The 16,454-nt window shown below is 49.1% G+C and overlaps 1 protein-coding gene across 1 annotated transcript in view; it reads right to left on the bottom strand.

Annotated features, from left to right (window-relative positions):
• The window catches only part of ROCK1 (Rho associated coiled-coil containing protein kinase 1), a 1,374,854-nt gene that overhangs the window by 294,127 nt on the left and 1,064,273 nt on the right, over positions 1-16,454 (bottom strand). The window contains exon 23 of the mRNA XM_069219991.1: positions 1,796-1,961. Coding sequence (XP_069076092.1) covers positions 1,796-1,961 — 166 coding nt within the window. The remainder of the gene's footprint in view (positions 1-1,795; positions 1,962-16,454) is intronic.

Below are 16,454 nucleotides of genomic sequence, written 5' to 3' on the forward strand. Positions count from 1 at the left end.
TTGATAGTGAGGCCTGCCATTTCTAAGGCATCTAGCACAGTTCCAAGGTGGACCAGGTGATCCTCCCAGGTGGAGCTAAAGACAGCTATATTCTCTAGATGAGCTGCACTGAAGATTTCCAAACCATGGAGAACTTTGTTCACCAGCCTTTGAAATGTTGCAGGGGCATTCGTCAGATTAAAGGGCATCACTGTGAAGTGACAATGCCCACTAGGTGTGGAGAATGAGGTTTTGGCTTTTACAACATCAGATCACTTGATCTGCCAATATCCTGCAGTCAAGTCAAATGTGCTGAGATACTTGGCTGTGGCCAACGTATCTATTAGTTCATCTGCCTTTGGAATTGGATGGGCATCAGTCTTGATGACTGCATTGAGGCCTCTGTAATCAACACAAAACTAATTTCTCCTTTTCCATTTTGGGAGTGAGGCTGAGGCACCAAGACTACATGACTAGCCCAAGGGCTGTCTGAACGATCAATGACTCCCAACTCAAGCATCATTTGCACTTCTGCTTTGATGCATTCTCTGACACTTTCTGACCTGGCTGATAAACAGTAAGCACAGCCTTTTCATCATGCCACTGCTTTTGCAGTTCTTGCCAAGCCTCAAGGTTTTTGGTTGCCCTCTCCATCTGCTTTGCCATTCTAGATATGAGGCCAAGTACATAATCCACTATGTCTTGCTGGGGGGATTTGAGAGGTTGCTCCCAACCCTCTCTTACAAGAGCAAGTGAACCCCTAACTGGATGTCCAAACAGAAGCTCAAACGGACTGTAGACATGAAGTTTGTACCTCTGTCTGACACCACCTCCTTAGGAGTACCCACCCTGCAGGGGGTTCTAAACTTGGCTGTGGGGGCAGGCTGGTCGAGACCTGTCAGCCAGCACACTAAGGGTCTACTAGGTTTTCAGGGGGCACCTCTAAGGTGCCCTCTGGGTGCATGTCATAAATAATCTGATAAGGGAATCAGTATGGATTTATTAAGACGAGGCGTTTGATACCAAAAACCATTAGTTTCAGTGCAGCCAGCATGTAGCTGGGTAACTCGTAATGAACAGTGCCCAGTATATGTCCTTACAATGGCAGCCTGATTACTTGCAATATCAAGTAATTGAACTAGACATCACAGGGGCATATCTGCACATGCAGAGATGCCCTCATATGTAATATAATGCACCCTGCCTTAGGGCTTTCAAGGCCTGCTGTAGGGGTGACTTGCATATATTTTATGCAGTGTATTGAACAGGACATGTGCAAAGTTGTATTTTCAAAATGGTTTGCCCCATTTCATGTATCCTGAAGTGGCAGTGAGTGAGTTTGACAATGTGTCCCTTAGGGTGGCACAATACATGTTGCAGCCTTCAGGGACCCCCATTATTACTCATGCACTACGTACCAGGGGTACGATTTACCAGGAATTTAGAGCGGTGCTAAAGTCCTTGCCAATTGGCTTCCCTTGTTTTAAGGGAAAGAGCACTGGCATTGGGGGCATGGTTAGTAGGGGCTTAGTGCACACTTTGTCAAAAAGTGTCAATAGTTCTAATAGGGCAAAAAATGGGGGTGATCATGGCAAAAAGGGCACTTTTCCACAAAGAGCAACAGTACTTCGAAAGAAAGTCTACATTTCGGCCCTAGTTTCCTTTGAATAGTTAAGAAAATCTTCCTAAAACCATTATAAACCTCATCCTCATGTGTAACAACTCCATGAAATCGACGTTTTCAATAATTAACTGTACAGGCTTCAAGACAATTAAGTTGCAGGTCTCATTTGTAAATAATTCTTAAATAACTTACCTTACGAACAGTCTGGTCTTTGTCAGAAACATCTTGCCTACTCCGTGTAGCTGCTTTTTTGTTCTCTTGCGTCAATTCAAAACACTGCTCCTCTAAGAGTCCTCGAGCGAGTTGTTCAGATTCAGCTTTGGTTATAGCCAGATCCAACTGCGCAGTTAGAGTCTCCCTAAATTGAGTAAACACTTTGTAAATTTTTTACAAAGACATCATTAGTTTACGGAATATTGGTAAAATACATAACTAATCATTTATCCCACGTTTGCTACTCTAATTGTAACACCTATATAAAAATCACCACAAAAAAGATTTCTAATAAAAAAAATGAAGTAATTCAATCCACTATTAAACAGCCTGACTTGAATGAGCAAAACCAAGGTGGTAATATTTTAATAATGAGCCCATGCTGGGTAGAGAGACTATTTTTAAATAATCCAGCCCCCAATGCCACTTAACCTGATACACCAATAACTCCACTGGCCCCCCACCTCGGCACTCCAAGCCCGAGAAACAACTCCACTGCATACTGCTCAACGCAAGATCGCTCTGTAAACAAGTCACAGAATTATAGGACTCCATAAAAAGCTTCAGTTCAGACCTGATGTTCATCACCAAGACCTGGCTCACACCCCACCTTCCCCCTGCAAATGGGGAAAAATTACTGAGACCCAATGGTCCACTGCCTTCTACTCCAGCAAACCCATCTTCTCTTGCAACCTTGAACAAGACGCATCCAAACTATCTGAGATCCTCAATGGCACCAACAAAGTCGCCCCCACCATGAACTCCACCTCCAGAAGATCCAGGCAGCCCACAAGGAGGTTCACCCTGAGCCCTGTACACTCACCAAAGAATGCAAACAGCTAGAAAGACAGTGGCACATCAGCAAAGACCAGCAGACCGCACCACTTTCAAAGAAGCACTGATAAAATATCTCTGCCTCAGAGAAGCAAAAAAGGACACCCTACTCCGCTGCATAAAGGAAAGCACCAACCACCCAAAGGAACTTTTCAAAATTGGAGTTCTCCTTCCAGTAGCCCCCGAAATCCAATCCAACCCTCTCTGACCCTCTACGACTCACTAGCCAACTACTTCCATGACAAAATCACAGCGATTTACAGAAACTTTCACCCTAACCCACCAGCATGGAACACCTACTGGCCCCATCAGACGCCTCTCCCAGTCACCTGTTCACTGACAAGCAGCCTCTATCCATCCAGGAAACAGAAGTCATTAAGAAGTCAACCCACTCCGGCTAACCCAACAACCCATGCCTCCACAACTTCTTCCACCTGGGTGTAAGGAAATGCCTTCCTTGGCATGGTTACCCCCTGACTTTGTGCCTTTTGTTGATGCCAAGTTATGATTGAAAGTGTGCTGGGACCCTGCTAACCAGGACCCAGCACCATTTTTCTTTCCCTAAACTGTACCTTTGTTCCCACAATTGGCACAGCCCTGGCACACAGATAAGTCCCTTGTAAATGGTACCCATGGTACCAAGGGCCCTGTTGCCAGAGAAGGTCTCTAAGCACTGCAGCATGTTTTATGCTACCCTGGGGACCCCCTCACTCAGCACATGCACACTGCCGCACAGCTTGTGTGTGTTGGTGGGGAGAAAATGACTAAGTTGACATGGCACTCCCCTCAGGGTGCCATGCCCACCTCTCACTGCCTGTGGCATAGTTAAGTCACCCCTCTAGCAGGCTTTACAGCCCTAAGGCAGGGTGCACTATACCACAGGTGAGAGTATATGTGCATGAGCACTATGCCCCTACAGTGTCTAAGCAAAACTTTAGACATTGTAAGTGCAGGGTAGCCATAATGAGTATATGGTCTGGGAGTTTGTCAAACACGAACTCCACAGTTCCATAATGGCTACACTGAAATCTGGGAAGTTTGGTATCAAACTTCTCAGCACAATAAATGCACACTGATGCCAGTGTGGAAGTTATTGTAAAGTGCACCCAGAGGGCATCTTAGAGATGCCCCCTGAATACCAGTCCGACTCCTAGTGCTAGGCTGACCGGTTTCTGACAGCCTGCCACGACCAGATGAGTTTCTGGCCACGTGGAAAGAGTGCCTTTGTGGCCAGGAACAAAACCTGTACTGGGTGGAGGTGCTTCACACCTCCCCCTGCAGGAACTGTAAAACCTGGCGGTGATCCTCAAGGGCTCATCCCTTTTGTTACAGCACCCCAGGGCAACCCAGCTAGTGGAGATGCCCACCCCTCCTGCCACTGACCCCACTTCTGGCGGCAAGGCTGGAGGAGATAATGAGAAAAACAAGGAGGAGTCACCCACCAGTCAGGACTGCGCCTAAGGTGCCCTGAGCTGAGATGACCCCTGCCTTTAGAAATCCTCCATCTTGAGATTGGAGGATTCACTCAATAGGATTAGGGATGTGCCCCCCTCCCCTCAGGAAGGAGGCACAAAGAGGGTGTAGCCACCCTCCAGGACAGTAGGCATTGGCTACTGCCCTCCTGACCTAAACACGCCCCTAAATTTAGTATTTAGGGGCGACACAGAACCCAGGAAATCAGATTCCCTAAACCTACACAAAGAAGAAGGACTGCTGACCTGAAAGCCCTGCAGAGTCTCCAGACTCAAAGAACCCGCACAGCGACGCATCCGATAGGGACCAGCGACCTCTAAAGACTCAGAGGACTGGTCTGAAACCGAAGGACCAAGAAACTCCAGAGAACAGCGGCTCCGTTCACCAACAGCAACATTTTTGCAACAAAGAAACAACTTTTAAACAACTCACTCTTCCCGCCAGAAGCGTGAGACTTCTCACACTGCACCCGACGCCCCCGGCTCAAGCTCCAGAGAACCAACACCGCAGAGAGGACTCCCAGGCGACTGCGACCTCATGAGTTACATGAGACGACCTCCCTGCACCCCCACAGCAACGCCTGCAGAGAGGATACAGAGGCTCCCCCTGACCGCGACTGCCTGGAACAAAGAACCCAACGCCTGGACCAAGCACTGCACCCGCAGCCCCCAGGACCGAAAGAACCCGAACTCCAGTGCAGGAGTGACCATCAGGCGACCCTCTGCCCAGCCCAGTCGGTGGCTGGCCCGAGAAGCCCCCTTGTGCCCTGCCTGCATCACTAGAATGACCCCCGGGTCCCTCCATTGATTTCTACAGAAAACCCGATGCCTACTAAGCACACTGCACCTGGCCGCCCCTGTGCCGCTGAGGGTGTGTTTTGGCGTGCCTGTTTGTGTCCCTCCCCAGTGCTCTACAAAACCCCCCTAGTCTGCCCTCCGAAGACACAGGCACTTACCTGTCGGCAGACCGGAACCGTAGCACCCCTTTTCTCCATAGGCGCCTATGTGTTTAGTATTTAGGGGAGACCCTGAACCCAGGAAATCAGATTCCTGCAACCTGAAAAAAGGAGGACTGCGGACATGAAAGCCCCGCAGAGACGACGGAGACACCAACTGACTTGGCCCCAGCCCTACCATCCTGTCTCCAGACTCAAAGAACCTGCACAGAGACGCATCCGACAGGGACCAGCAACCTTGGAGGACTCAGAGGACTGCTCTGAACCCGAAGGACCAGGAAACTCCCAAGAACAGCGGCACTATTCAAAAACAGCAAAAGCTTTGCTACTTTAAAAAGAACTCTTCATTCCCGCTGGAAGCGTGTGACTTCTCACTCTGCACCCGACGCCCACGGCTCAAGCTCCAGAGAACAAACACCGCAGAGAGGGCTCCCAGGCACTTCGACGACATGAGTAACATGAGTCGACCCCACTGCATCACCACAGCGACGCCTGCAGAGAGGATCCAGAGGCTCCCCCTGACTGCGACAGGCTGGTAACAAGGAACCAGACGCCTGGAGGAAGCACTGCACCCACAGCCCCCAGGACAGAGAGGAACCACCTTCCAGTGCAGGAGTGACCAGCAGACGGCCCTCTTCCTAGCATAGTCGGTGACTGGCCCAAGAAGCCTCCCTGTGCCCTGCCTACATCGCCTAAGTCACCCTGGTCCCTCAATTGCTTCCTATAGCAAACCCAACGCCTACTTTGTGCACTGCACCCAGCTGCCCCTGTGCTGCTGAGGGTGTGTTTTGTGTGCCTGTTTGTGTCCCCCCTCCCGCCCCCTGGTGCTCTACAAAACTCCCCTGGTCTGCTCCCTGAGGACACAGGTACTTACCTGCCAGCAGACCGGAACCAGAGCACCCCTGTTCTCCATAGGCGCCTATGTGCTTTGGGCCCTCCTTTGATCTCTACACCTGACCGGCCCTGTGTTGCTGGTGTGGTGACTTTGGGGTGGCCTTGATTCCCCAACGGTGGGCTGCCTATGGCTAGGAAACTGAACTTGTAAGTGCTTCACTTACCTCAGAAACTTAACCTTACTTACCTCCCCCAGGAACTGTTGATTTTTTGCAGTGTCCACTTTTAAAATAGCTTATTGCCATTTTAACCTAAACTTTGTGTACTACTGTTTGAAATCAAAGTTCTATACTTACCTGTGTGAAGTACCTTGCATTTTATGTACTTACCGCAAATCTTGAATCTTGTGGTTCTAAAATAAATTAAGAAAATATATTTTTCTATATAAAAACTATTGGCCTGGAGTTAAGTCTTTGAGTGTATGTTCCTCATTTATTGCCTGAGTGTGTACAACAAATGCTTAACACTACCCTCTTATAAGCCTACTGATCGACCACACTACCACAAAATAGAGCATTAGTATTATCTAGTTTTGCCAATATCAACCTATAAGGGGAACCCTTGGACTCTGTGCCCACTATCTCTCACTTTGAGATAGTATATACAGAGCCAACTTCCTACACTGGGCCAGAAGTAAATCAGCAGCATCCTCACCCCCATCCTCAAAATCTCCATCAGGACTGCCACCATTCCCGAAACATGGAAGCAACCAGAGGTCACGCCACTCCTTAAGAAACTATCCGCCAACCCCAGCAAACTCAAACATCACCTCCCTATTTCACTGCTCCCCTTCCCAGCTACGTTCCTGGAAAAAGCCATCAACAACAAGCTCTACGAACACCTGAGAAGACACCATCTACTGGACACCTCCCAATGTGACTTCTGCATCAACTAAAGCATCGACACTGCCCTTATCGCCGCAACGGACATCATGAGGTCCCTTCTCGACCACGGATAGAAGGCGGTCCAGATCCTCCTTAACCTCTCCACTGCGTTCCACACCATCTCCCACTACACCCTCAACTCCAGACTCCACCACATAGGGATCCGAAGCAACACCCTCAAATGGATACATGCCTTTCTCACAGAATGCAACCAGAGAGTCCGCCTCCCACCTTTTACCTCAGAATCAAAGAGCACCGTATGTGGCATCCCCAAGGGATCCTCACTAAGTCGCACCTTTTTCAACACCTAACGGACATCGTTGACTGAGATTGTTCACTCCCACGGACTCAACATCTTGTCATATGCCGATGACACTCAACTCATACTCTCCCTTTCCGAAGACCAAGCCACCCCTAAAGACAATTTCAGCAATGCCATGACCCAAGTCACCAAATGGATGAAATCCAACTGTTTGATACTGAACACAGACAAGACAAGACAAGACAGACAATACCTCCTTCTGGGACGACTCCTTGAGGCCCTCCAAACTTGGACAATGCCCAACTCGACCACACCCGCAATCCTGGTGCCATCTTTGACAGCAAACTCACCTTCAATAACAGATAAATGTAGCGGCCGCCTCTAGCTTCCAAACCTCCGCATGCTATGGAATATCTTCAAATGGCTCCCCTTTGAAACCAGAAAGACGGTAACCCAAGCCATCATCACCAGCAGATTAGACTACAGATATGCTATTTACACCACACTCCCTTCCCAACTCCTCCACTTCCTTCAGACCATCCAGAATGTAGCAGCGAGACTCGTCCTGGACCTCCCCAGGTGGACCAGCATGACTCTCTTCCCCCAACCACCCCAAAGCCCTCCACTGGCTGCCTGTGCTCAAGAGGTGCAAATTCAAGGCTCTCACCCTCGCATACAAAGCCCTCCTCAAAAATCTGACCCAGTCTCATCAACCACAGACTCTTCTTCCACTGGCCCACCAGAGAGCTCCATTCCACTACCCTCGCTCAAGTCCAGAGAGCTTGACACAGCCGCAGCTAAGGGTGGCTCCTTCTCCTACCTCGCCACAAAGATCTGGAACGACCCCACCCTCCCTGAACATGCGTACCAGGCACACCCTCCTCGACTTCAGGAGGAAGATCAAGACACAGCTCTTTGATGAGCAGATACCAGTTTGCAGCGATTACCCACAGCACCTGGATACTCCCCGGGGCAGATGTTGCACTTTACAAATCTAATGATTGATTATATTAAACATTTTATTGGTTAGAATTAACAGACATGTTACTTAGCTTTGGTAACGCCTTATCTGGTGGAGACTATATCTAGCTGCAGATTCCTTATCTTTGAATTTTCCTCAGGTGTTAGACTGGATCTGGAAGATTTTTGTTAGAAGTACCCCTGCACTCCGTAGGTGGCATTGATCAGTCGCCGGCATCATCTGCACTGGAAAGGATTTTGCTGTCCCTGTATAGACACCACCCAGGCACACTGATGTCAGTTTCTTTTCACAATTTAACACACCAGAAACAAAGAGCCATAAAGAACATTGACTACTGGTGTGTCAAAACTAGGGCCCCGAAAGGGCAGTCGCTGATCCTAGTAATCAGTTCACAGTGCTGGGAGGATGGGTCGGTCTGAAAGGAAACTGCAGATAGATATAGTCTCAAACCAGATAAGGCATTACCAAAGGTAAGTAACTTGTCCATCTGATAGAGACTTCTAGCTGCAGATTCTTTACCTCTGATTAGATACTCAAGCAATACCATCAAGTGAGGTTGATCTGCGAACCAAATTCAAATAATAAAGTCCTGCAGAACCCAAACGGGCAAAGTGCCTTTCCCTACGGACCTGACTGTCCAAGCAGTAGTGTTTGGTAAACGTGTATGGAGATGCCCACATTGCTGCCTGACAGATGTTCAGAACAGGAACTCCACATGCTAACGCAGTGGTCCCAGCTTTGGCTCTGGTGGAATGAGCATGCAAACCCTCATATGGTTGCTTTTTGGTCAGTGCCTAGCAGATTTTAATGCAGAGAATTACCCATCTGGAGATGGTCCACTTTTGCCCTGCCAGAACTTCTTTCACACCCACATATCCTACCAAGAGCAGGACATCCACCCAAAACTCTTTTGCACAATCAAGGTAGAACGCCAACGCGCTTTTTGAGCCCAGATTGTGGAGCCATCCCTCAGGATGTGAGGGTGCATAAAAAGTAGGCAATGTGACAGATTGGTATACAGTATATGAAAAGGTGTGACCACTTCTGGCAGAAAAGAGAGACAAAACACCACTTTGACAGGATGGACAGAAATGCAGGGCAGCTTAGATGATAAGGCCTACAGCTCACTCACTTTGCAGGTAGATGTAATTGCCACAAGAAAGTCTTTTTTCAATGTGAGAAGCCTGGCAGGACACTTGTGAGGGGGCTCAAAGGAAGCGCACATCTAAAAGGTCAGAACTAAACTCACATCCCATTAGGGCTTAATGATTTGGGAAGGTGGAAAGAGTTGAATCAGACCTTCAAGGAACCTATGTACAATAGATCACTTAAACAAGGAAGGTTTATCAAGCAACCTCAAGAAAGGCAAAATAGCAGACAAATATCCCCTAAGCATGCCCACAGCAGAGCTCTGCTGGACAAGTGAAGGAATGAACAATAGGACCTCAGAAAGAGGGGTAGAAAGGAGTTCAACAGACTTGTCAGTGCACCATGCCCAAATTTCTTCCATACTGTTGCGGTGGAGGGACACCTGGCTGCCAAGATTAAATGACAGACTTCGAGAGGAAGGTCAAAAGCTGTAAACTGCGCCAACTCTATATCCACGCAAGAAGGCAAAGAGTGGACAGGTTTGGGTGAAGAACACTCCCAAGCTGCGACAGAAGATCATCCCAAAGGGACATTCTGATCAGAGGATCACTGGCCATGCTTAACAGCTTGGGATTCCAGAATCTATGTGCCCAGTCTGAAGCTACAAGGATGCCTTGGGCCCGGCCGTCCTGACCTTTTTGAGAACTCTGGGCAGGACTGGTCTTGGCAGAAAGGTGCACAGCTCCATTCAAGACAAAAAAGCATCTCAGAGTGATTGCCACCTTGGAAATTCCAACATGCAAAAATGCTGACATTGCGCGTTCACAGTGGAGACAAACAGATCTAACCAAGGATCTCCCCACAGCTGAAAGAGACCTTGCGCCACCTCTGCATGGAGACGCCATACGTGATTCGATAAGCATTTTCAGCGGAGTTTGTTCGCTCGGGCGTTCAAAGAGCCAGCCAGATGTTGAACTACCAGGGATATGCCCTGCTGTTCCAGCCATGTCCAAAAACGTTGTAGTAAAGTGTCCCTTTTTTTAAATGGTCACGTCCACTTTTTGCTCACTGGTACTGAGGTTTTTCGACTGCCGTGCAATGGGTTTCTGCTAAGCAGGTCCCCAGTGCCAGTGCTCTTTCACGAAAAATAGGTAACAATGTGTACAATTGGCACACACTCCTCTACCTGTGCAAGTCCCTTGGAAGTGCAACAGTACTTATTCTTTTGAAAGTATTCTGTTGTTGAAACATAATATAAACAAAGTAGCTATTTTTTTAACAATCAGTCTCTAGTTCCTTCTTGTGTGTGTGTCATTTATCGACTGTGTGTTCAACAAATGCTTAGCACTACCTTCTTGTTTCCCAACTGCTCGTCCACACTACCAGAAAAGAGAGCTTTTAGGATTGTCACGTTACCCCTGTAAACCAATGAGGGACACCTGTACTATCTACATAGTGTCTCCGTACGTTTGGCACACTACACAGATAGCTAGCTTCCTACAGGTGTAGAGCCTCTTGACAAAGGGTTCACAACGCCCCCCCCCACCCTGCTTGTTGCAATGCTATATGGCGGTGGTGTTGTCATGAACACCTGCACTAGCTGTCCCTTGACTGACAGAAGAGGGCTTTCAATGCCAGTCACACCGCACCGAGCTCCAGCATGTTCATGTGGATTCCCGCTTCCACCAGAGACCAGATCCCTCTGATCTTCATCCCTCCCAGATGGCTGCTCCATCCCAGGAGTGACCCATCTGTCATTACTGTCAGATTTGGTTGGGGAAGGGAGAGGGGTCTGACTCCAACCTAACTGCAGTTTGTTAACCACCACTGCAGATCTTACGCAGTTCCCTCTGAGATCTGGACCATGTCAGAGAGATTTTCCTGATGCTGCACCCACTGGAACTTCAGGTCCCACTGCAGATCCGGCATACGCCATCGAGCATGTGCCAACAGCAGGATTCTGGGCAGGATGCTTTGAGGCTCAGCAGCATCAGAGGCAGTCTAATCGAAATCCAGGATAGAGGCTGAAACATCAGTATCATAGCTTGAAAATCCTCGACTCAGCGCTCAGGAGGCTAAGTCCTAAACTGCACGGTGTCCAGAACAGCTCCAACGAAAGGGAGCGTCTGAGAGGGAGTCAGGTGTGACTTGGGCATGTCTATAGTGAACCCTAGCAAATGCAGGCGGCTTGCTTTAGTCTGGAGGTGGGAGACGATAGCCTGAAGGGAGCTCTCCTTCAACAACCAGTCGTCGAAATAGGGGAAGACGGACACTCCTGATCTACGCAGACGATCTGCCGCCACAGCCATCATCTTGGTGAATACCCTAGGGCTTTGGAAAGTCCAAAGGTATGCACAGTGAACTGGCAGTGCTTGAGGCTTACCGTGAACTGCAGGTAACATCTGTGCGCAGGCAGGTCGGGGATACGGAAATAATCATCCTGCAAGTCCAATGTTACCATTCAATGCCCACTTCTGGCACTCACTGAAAAGCGCCTCTTCTTCAGCCGGTCCCCACTTGCACATAGTCCCCATCCAGGCCTCTAGGTCAGGGTCGCAAAGTGAGAGCAAACCTTGTGGCTCTTTTTGCACCCAAAGATACTCAGTGCACTGGCCTCCCAAGTTTGCAGGTCTGGCAGGGACATCACGTCATGAAGTGTGTCACGAAAAGAGGACCAATAATGTTGCAGCGAGGGGCAGGATCACAGCATATGGCAAGTCTGTTCACAGTGAGAGGCAGCAGAGACAAGTGATCTGCGCTGAGGGGTAACAACTATTTAAGTGCCCCGGGGTGAGATACACCCTATGCAATAAATAGAACTGAATGTCCTTAAAGCAGGAGTTGCATGAGACCTGCTTTGGATGGGATAACGCTATCTCCTAATCCTTGCCCTGAACCAGTCTCCTATATCTGCCTCGCATCACCATCACCTGGATAACCTTTCCAGTTCTCCAAGTGTGGTGTGCATTTCCTAAAGGTATACAATGTTCGCCTTTTGGAGTCTTCCATAGAAATATACATGGTAGCACTTTCTCGTGGTATGTATTCCTTGAACATAAAGCGTGAGGAACCGAACGTTTGTGGAAGGCATCCTAGGTAAATGTTTAGCAGGGAGGTGTAGTGCGTCGGGGAGGACAGGGGCGGGCACACCCCTAACCCCACTGATAGCACCACAGTGCTTGCATATGAGAAGTTTGTACCTAATGATCACCACATTAGAAAGGGGAAGGAGTAGTCCAGTGGGAGGAGTAACATGGACAAGTAAAACAACTGGGGGAGCGCCCTACCATGGGTGAAGTGCCCAAACCATCACCCGTAAACATCTCCAAGCTGTAGGTGGGGGTGTGGCTCTACGAGGGGGACTGGCTGCTTAGCTCAGAGGCTGTGTGAGTAGAAGTGTTGAGGTGCAGATGGCTCAGCTCGAATGGTAGAATGTCACCACCAGGGAGGATGGGCGGTCATTAATACTGTAATACAGTAATATGCAAATAAGAAGCACCCATTCCCACCCAACTGAGAAAACCACATAAATCAAGCAATACAGCACAAGTAATTGTCTCTGGCAAAGAATAATGGAGCTACAGAAGGCAGTCTCAGGTTTGCAGGGTGACAAGTGGAAAGCACTCTGAGTCATGCAGTATATTGTCCGAACACACCTATTATTCATCAGAGGAACATATGTATGGACCTATCTCTCCATCTGTAGAGGCATCTGTCACTCCCAGCGTGGTTGCCGCCTCAAGCGCTCTCCTGTGCTCCTTGATAATTTACTCGAGGCCTGGGGGAGTACGAGCAGGGGCTCTTGATGTGGACGGTTGTAGGAAGTTGGCTCTGTATGTGCTATTTCAAAGTAAGGAATAGCATGCACAGAGTCCAAGGGTTCCCCTTAGAGGTAGGATAGTGGCAAAAAGAGATAATACTAATGCTCTATTTTGTGGTACTGTGGTCAAACAGTAGGCTTATCAAAGGAGTAGTGTTAAGCATTTGTTGTACATACACACAGGCAATAAATGAGAAAACACACACTCAGAGACAATTCCAGCCAATAGGTTTTTGTATAGAAAAATATATTTTCTTAGTTTATTTTAAGAACCACAGGTTCAAATTCTACATGTAATATCTCATTTGAAAGGTATTGCAGGTAAGTAATTTAGGAACTTTGAATAATTACAGTAGCATATATACTTTTCACATAAAACACAAATAGCTGTTTTAAAAGTGGACACAGTGCAATTTTCACAGTTCCTGGGGGAGGTAAAGTATTGTTAGATTTTGCAGGTAAGTAAACCACCTACGGGGTTCAGATTTGGGTCCACGGTAGCCCACCGTTGGGGGTTCAGAGCAACCCCAAAGTTACCACACCAGCAGCTCCGGGCCGGTCAGGTGCAGAGGTCAAAGAGGTGCCCAATACACATAGGCTTCAATGGAGGTAAGGGGGTGCCCCGGTTCCAGTCTGCCAGCAGGTAAGTACCCGCGTCTTCGGAAGGCAGACCAGGGGGGTTTTGTAGGGCACCGGGGGGGGGGGACACGAGTCAGCACAAAAAGTACACCCTCAGCAGCGCGGGGGCGGTCGGGTGCAGTGTGCAAACTAGCGTCGGGTTTCCTATGGGAGTCAATGGGAGACCAAGGGGTCTCTTCAGCGATGCATGCAGGCAAGGGGGGGGGGGGCTCCTCAGGGTAGCCACAACCTGGGCTAGGGAGAGGGCCTCCTGGGGGTCACTCCTGCACTGGAGTTCCGATCCTTCAGGTGCTGGGGGCTGCGGGTGCAGGGTCTTAAACCAGCCGTCGGGATGTTAGAGTCAGGCAGTCGCGGTCAGGGGGAGCCTCGGGATTCCCTCTGCAGGCGTCGCTGTGGGGGCTCAGGGGGGGACAATTTTGGTTACTCACGGTCCTGGAGTCGCCGGAGGGTCCTCCCTGAGGTGTTGGTTCTCCACCAGTCGAGTCAGGGTCGCCGGGTGCAGTGTTGCAAGTCTCACGCTTCTTGCGGGGATTTGCAGGGGTCTTTAAATCTGCTCCTCTGTAACAAAGTTGCAGTCTTTTTGGAACAGGGCCGTTGTCCTCTGGAGTTTCTAGTCTTTCTTGAAGCAGGGCAGTCCTCTGAGGATTCCGAGGTCGCTGGTCCTGGGGAAAGCGTCGCTGGAGCAGGTTTCTTTAGAAGGCAGGAGACAGGCCGGTAGGACTGGGGCCAAAGAAGTTGGTGTCTTCTTTTCTTCTTCTGCAGGGGTTTTTCAGCTCAGCAGTCCTCTTCTTCTTGTAGTTTCAGGAATCTAAATTCTTAGGTTCAGGGGAGCCCTTAAATACTAAATTTAAGGGCGTGTTTAGGTCTGGGGGGTTAGTAGCCAATGGCTACTAGCCCTGAGGGTGGGTACGCCCTCTTTGTGCCTCCTCCCAAGGGGAGGGGGTCACATTCCTATCCCTATTGGGGGAATCCTCCATCTGCAAGATGGAGGATTTCTAAAAGTTAGAGTCACTTCAGCTCAGGACACCTTAGGGGCTGTCCTGACTGGCCAGTGACTCCTCCTTGTTATTCTCATTATTTCCTCCAGCCTTGCCGCCAAAAGTGGGGGCCGTGGCCGGAGGGGGCGGGCAACTCCACTAGCTGGAGTGTCCTGCGGTGCTGGATCAAAGGGGGTGAGCCTTTGAGGCTCACCGCCAGGTGTTACAGCTCCTGCCTGGGGGAGGTGATAGCATCTCCACCCAGTGCAGGCTTTGTTACTGGCCACAGAGTGACAAAGGCACTCTTCCCCATGTGGCCAGCAACATGTCTCGGGTGGCAGGCTGCTGGAACCAGTCAGCCTACACAGATAGTCGGATACGGTTTCAGGGGGCACCTCTAAGGTGCCCTCTGGGGTGTAGTTTACAATAAAATGTACACTGGCATCAGTGTGCCTTTATTGTGCTGAGAAGTTTGATACCAAACTTCCAAGTCTTCAGTGTAGCCATTATGGTGCTGTGGAGTTCGTGTTTGACAAACTCCCAGACCATATACTCTTATGGCTACCCTGCATTTACAATGTCTAAGGTTTGGCTTAGACACTGTAGGGGCACAGTGCTCATGCACTGGTCCCCTCACCTATGGTATAGTGCACCCTGCCTTAGGGCTGTAAGGCCTGCTAGAGGGGTGATTTACCTATACTGCATAGGCAGTGAGAGGCTGGCATGGCACCCTGAGGGGAGTGCCATGTCGACTTACTCATTTTGTTCTCACCAGCACACACAAGCTGGCAAGCAGTGTGTCTGTGCTGAGTGAGGGGTCTCCAGGGTGGCATAAGACATGCTGCAGCCCTTAGAGACCTTCCCTGGCATCAGGGCCCTTGGTACCAGGGGTACCAGTTACAAGGGACTTATCTGGATGCCAGGGTGTGCCAATTGTGGATACAAAAGTACATGTTAGGGAAAGAACACTGGTGCTGGGGCCTGGTTAGCAGGCCTCAGCACACTTTCAATTCAAAACATAGCATCAGCAAAGGCAAAAAGTCAGGGGGTAACCATGCCAAGGAGGCATTTCCTTACAACGGTAATTTGTTTTTGCTAAGTCAGCGATGCTGGTGGCATTTTGAGTCTGGGGGGTTCTCATGACCATCACAGTCTTGCCTTCTATCTGCAGCAGGGTGGCCTGTTGTGGAGCTCTAAGTATAATATTCAGTTTGTGGAAGTGGAGCAACTTGGCCAGCATAGGTCACCCTTTTGAGGGGGGGAGGGAAGGGGGAATACCATAATGTTCCCTCAATTTGGAGCTGTAAGGCAGCCAGAATCTTTTCCCCTTCGGAAACCTTGTCCACCAGTGTTTAAGGTGATCATCTTGCAGGAGAGTAAGTTCAGTGACCAATATCCCAGGTGGGCCTTCCATGAAATCCTGGAGTTTTCAACGGTCGCTTGTAGGAGGCTGGCCTGATTTGTAGTGGGTACCTAAGGTACTTACACCTTATACCAGGTCCAGTTATCCTTTATAAGTGAAGTGTAGGCAGTGTCTAGCAACTTAGGCCTGTCAGGGGTAGCTGTAGCAGAGCAGTCAAGGCTGAACTAGGAGACATGCAAAGCTCTTGCAATACCACTATAGTCACACAGTACTTACACACAATACTCAGTGTTACCAAAAATAAAGGTACTTTATTTTAGTGACACAAGGCCAAAAATATCTTAGAGGCAATACTCCTTCTGGAGTTAAGTATTATACACAATATATACACTAGTAACCAAAATCAGGTAAGTAAACTGTCATTGAATAGTGCAAACAGTAGAAAGTACAACAGATTGAAAAAGGC

This window comes from Pleurodeles waltl, chromosome 2_2, assembly GCF_031143425.1.
Source record: "Pleurodeles waltl isolate 20211129_DDA chromosome 2_2, aPleWal1.hap1.20221129, whole genome shotgun sequence".
NCBI lineage: Eukaryota > Metazoa > Chordata > Amphibia > Caudata > Salamandridae > Pleurodeles > Pleurodeles waltl.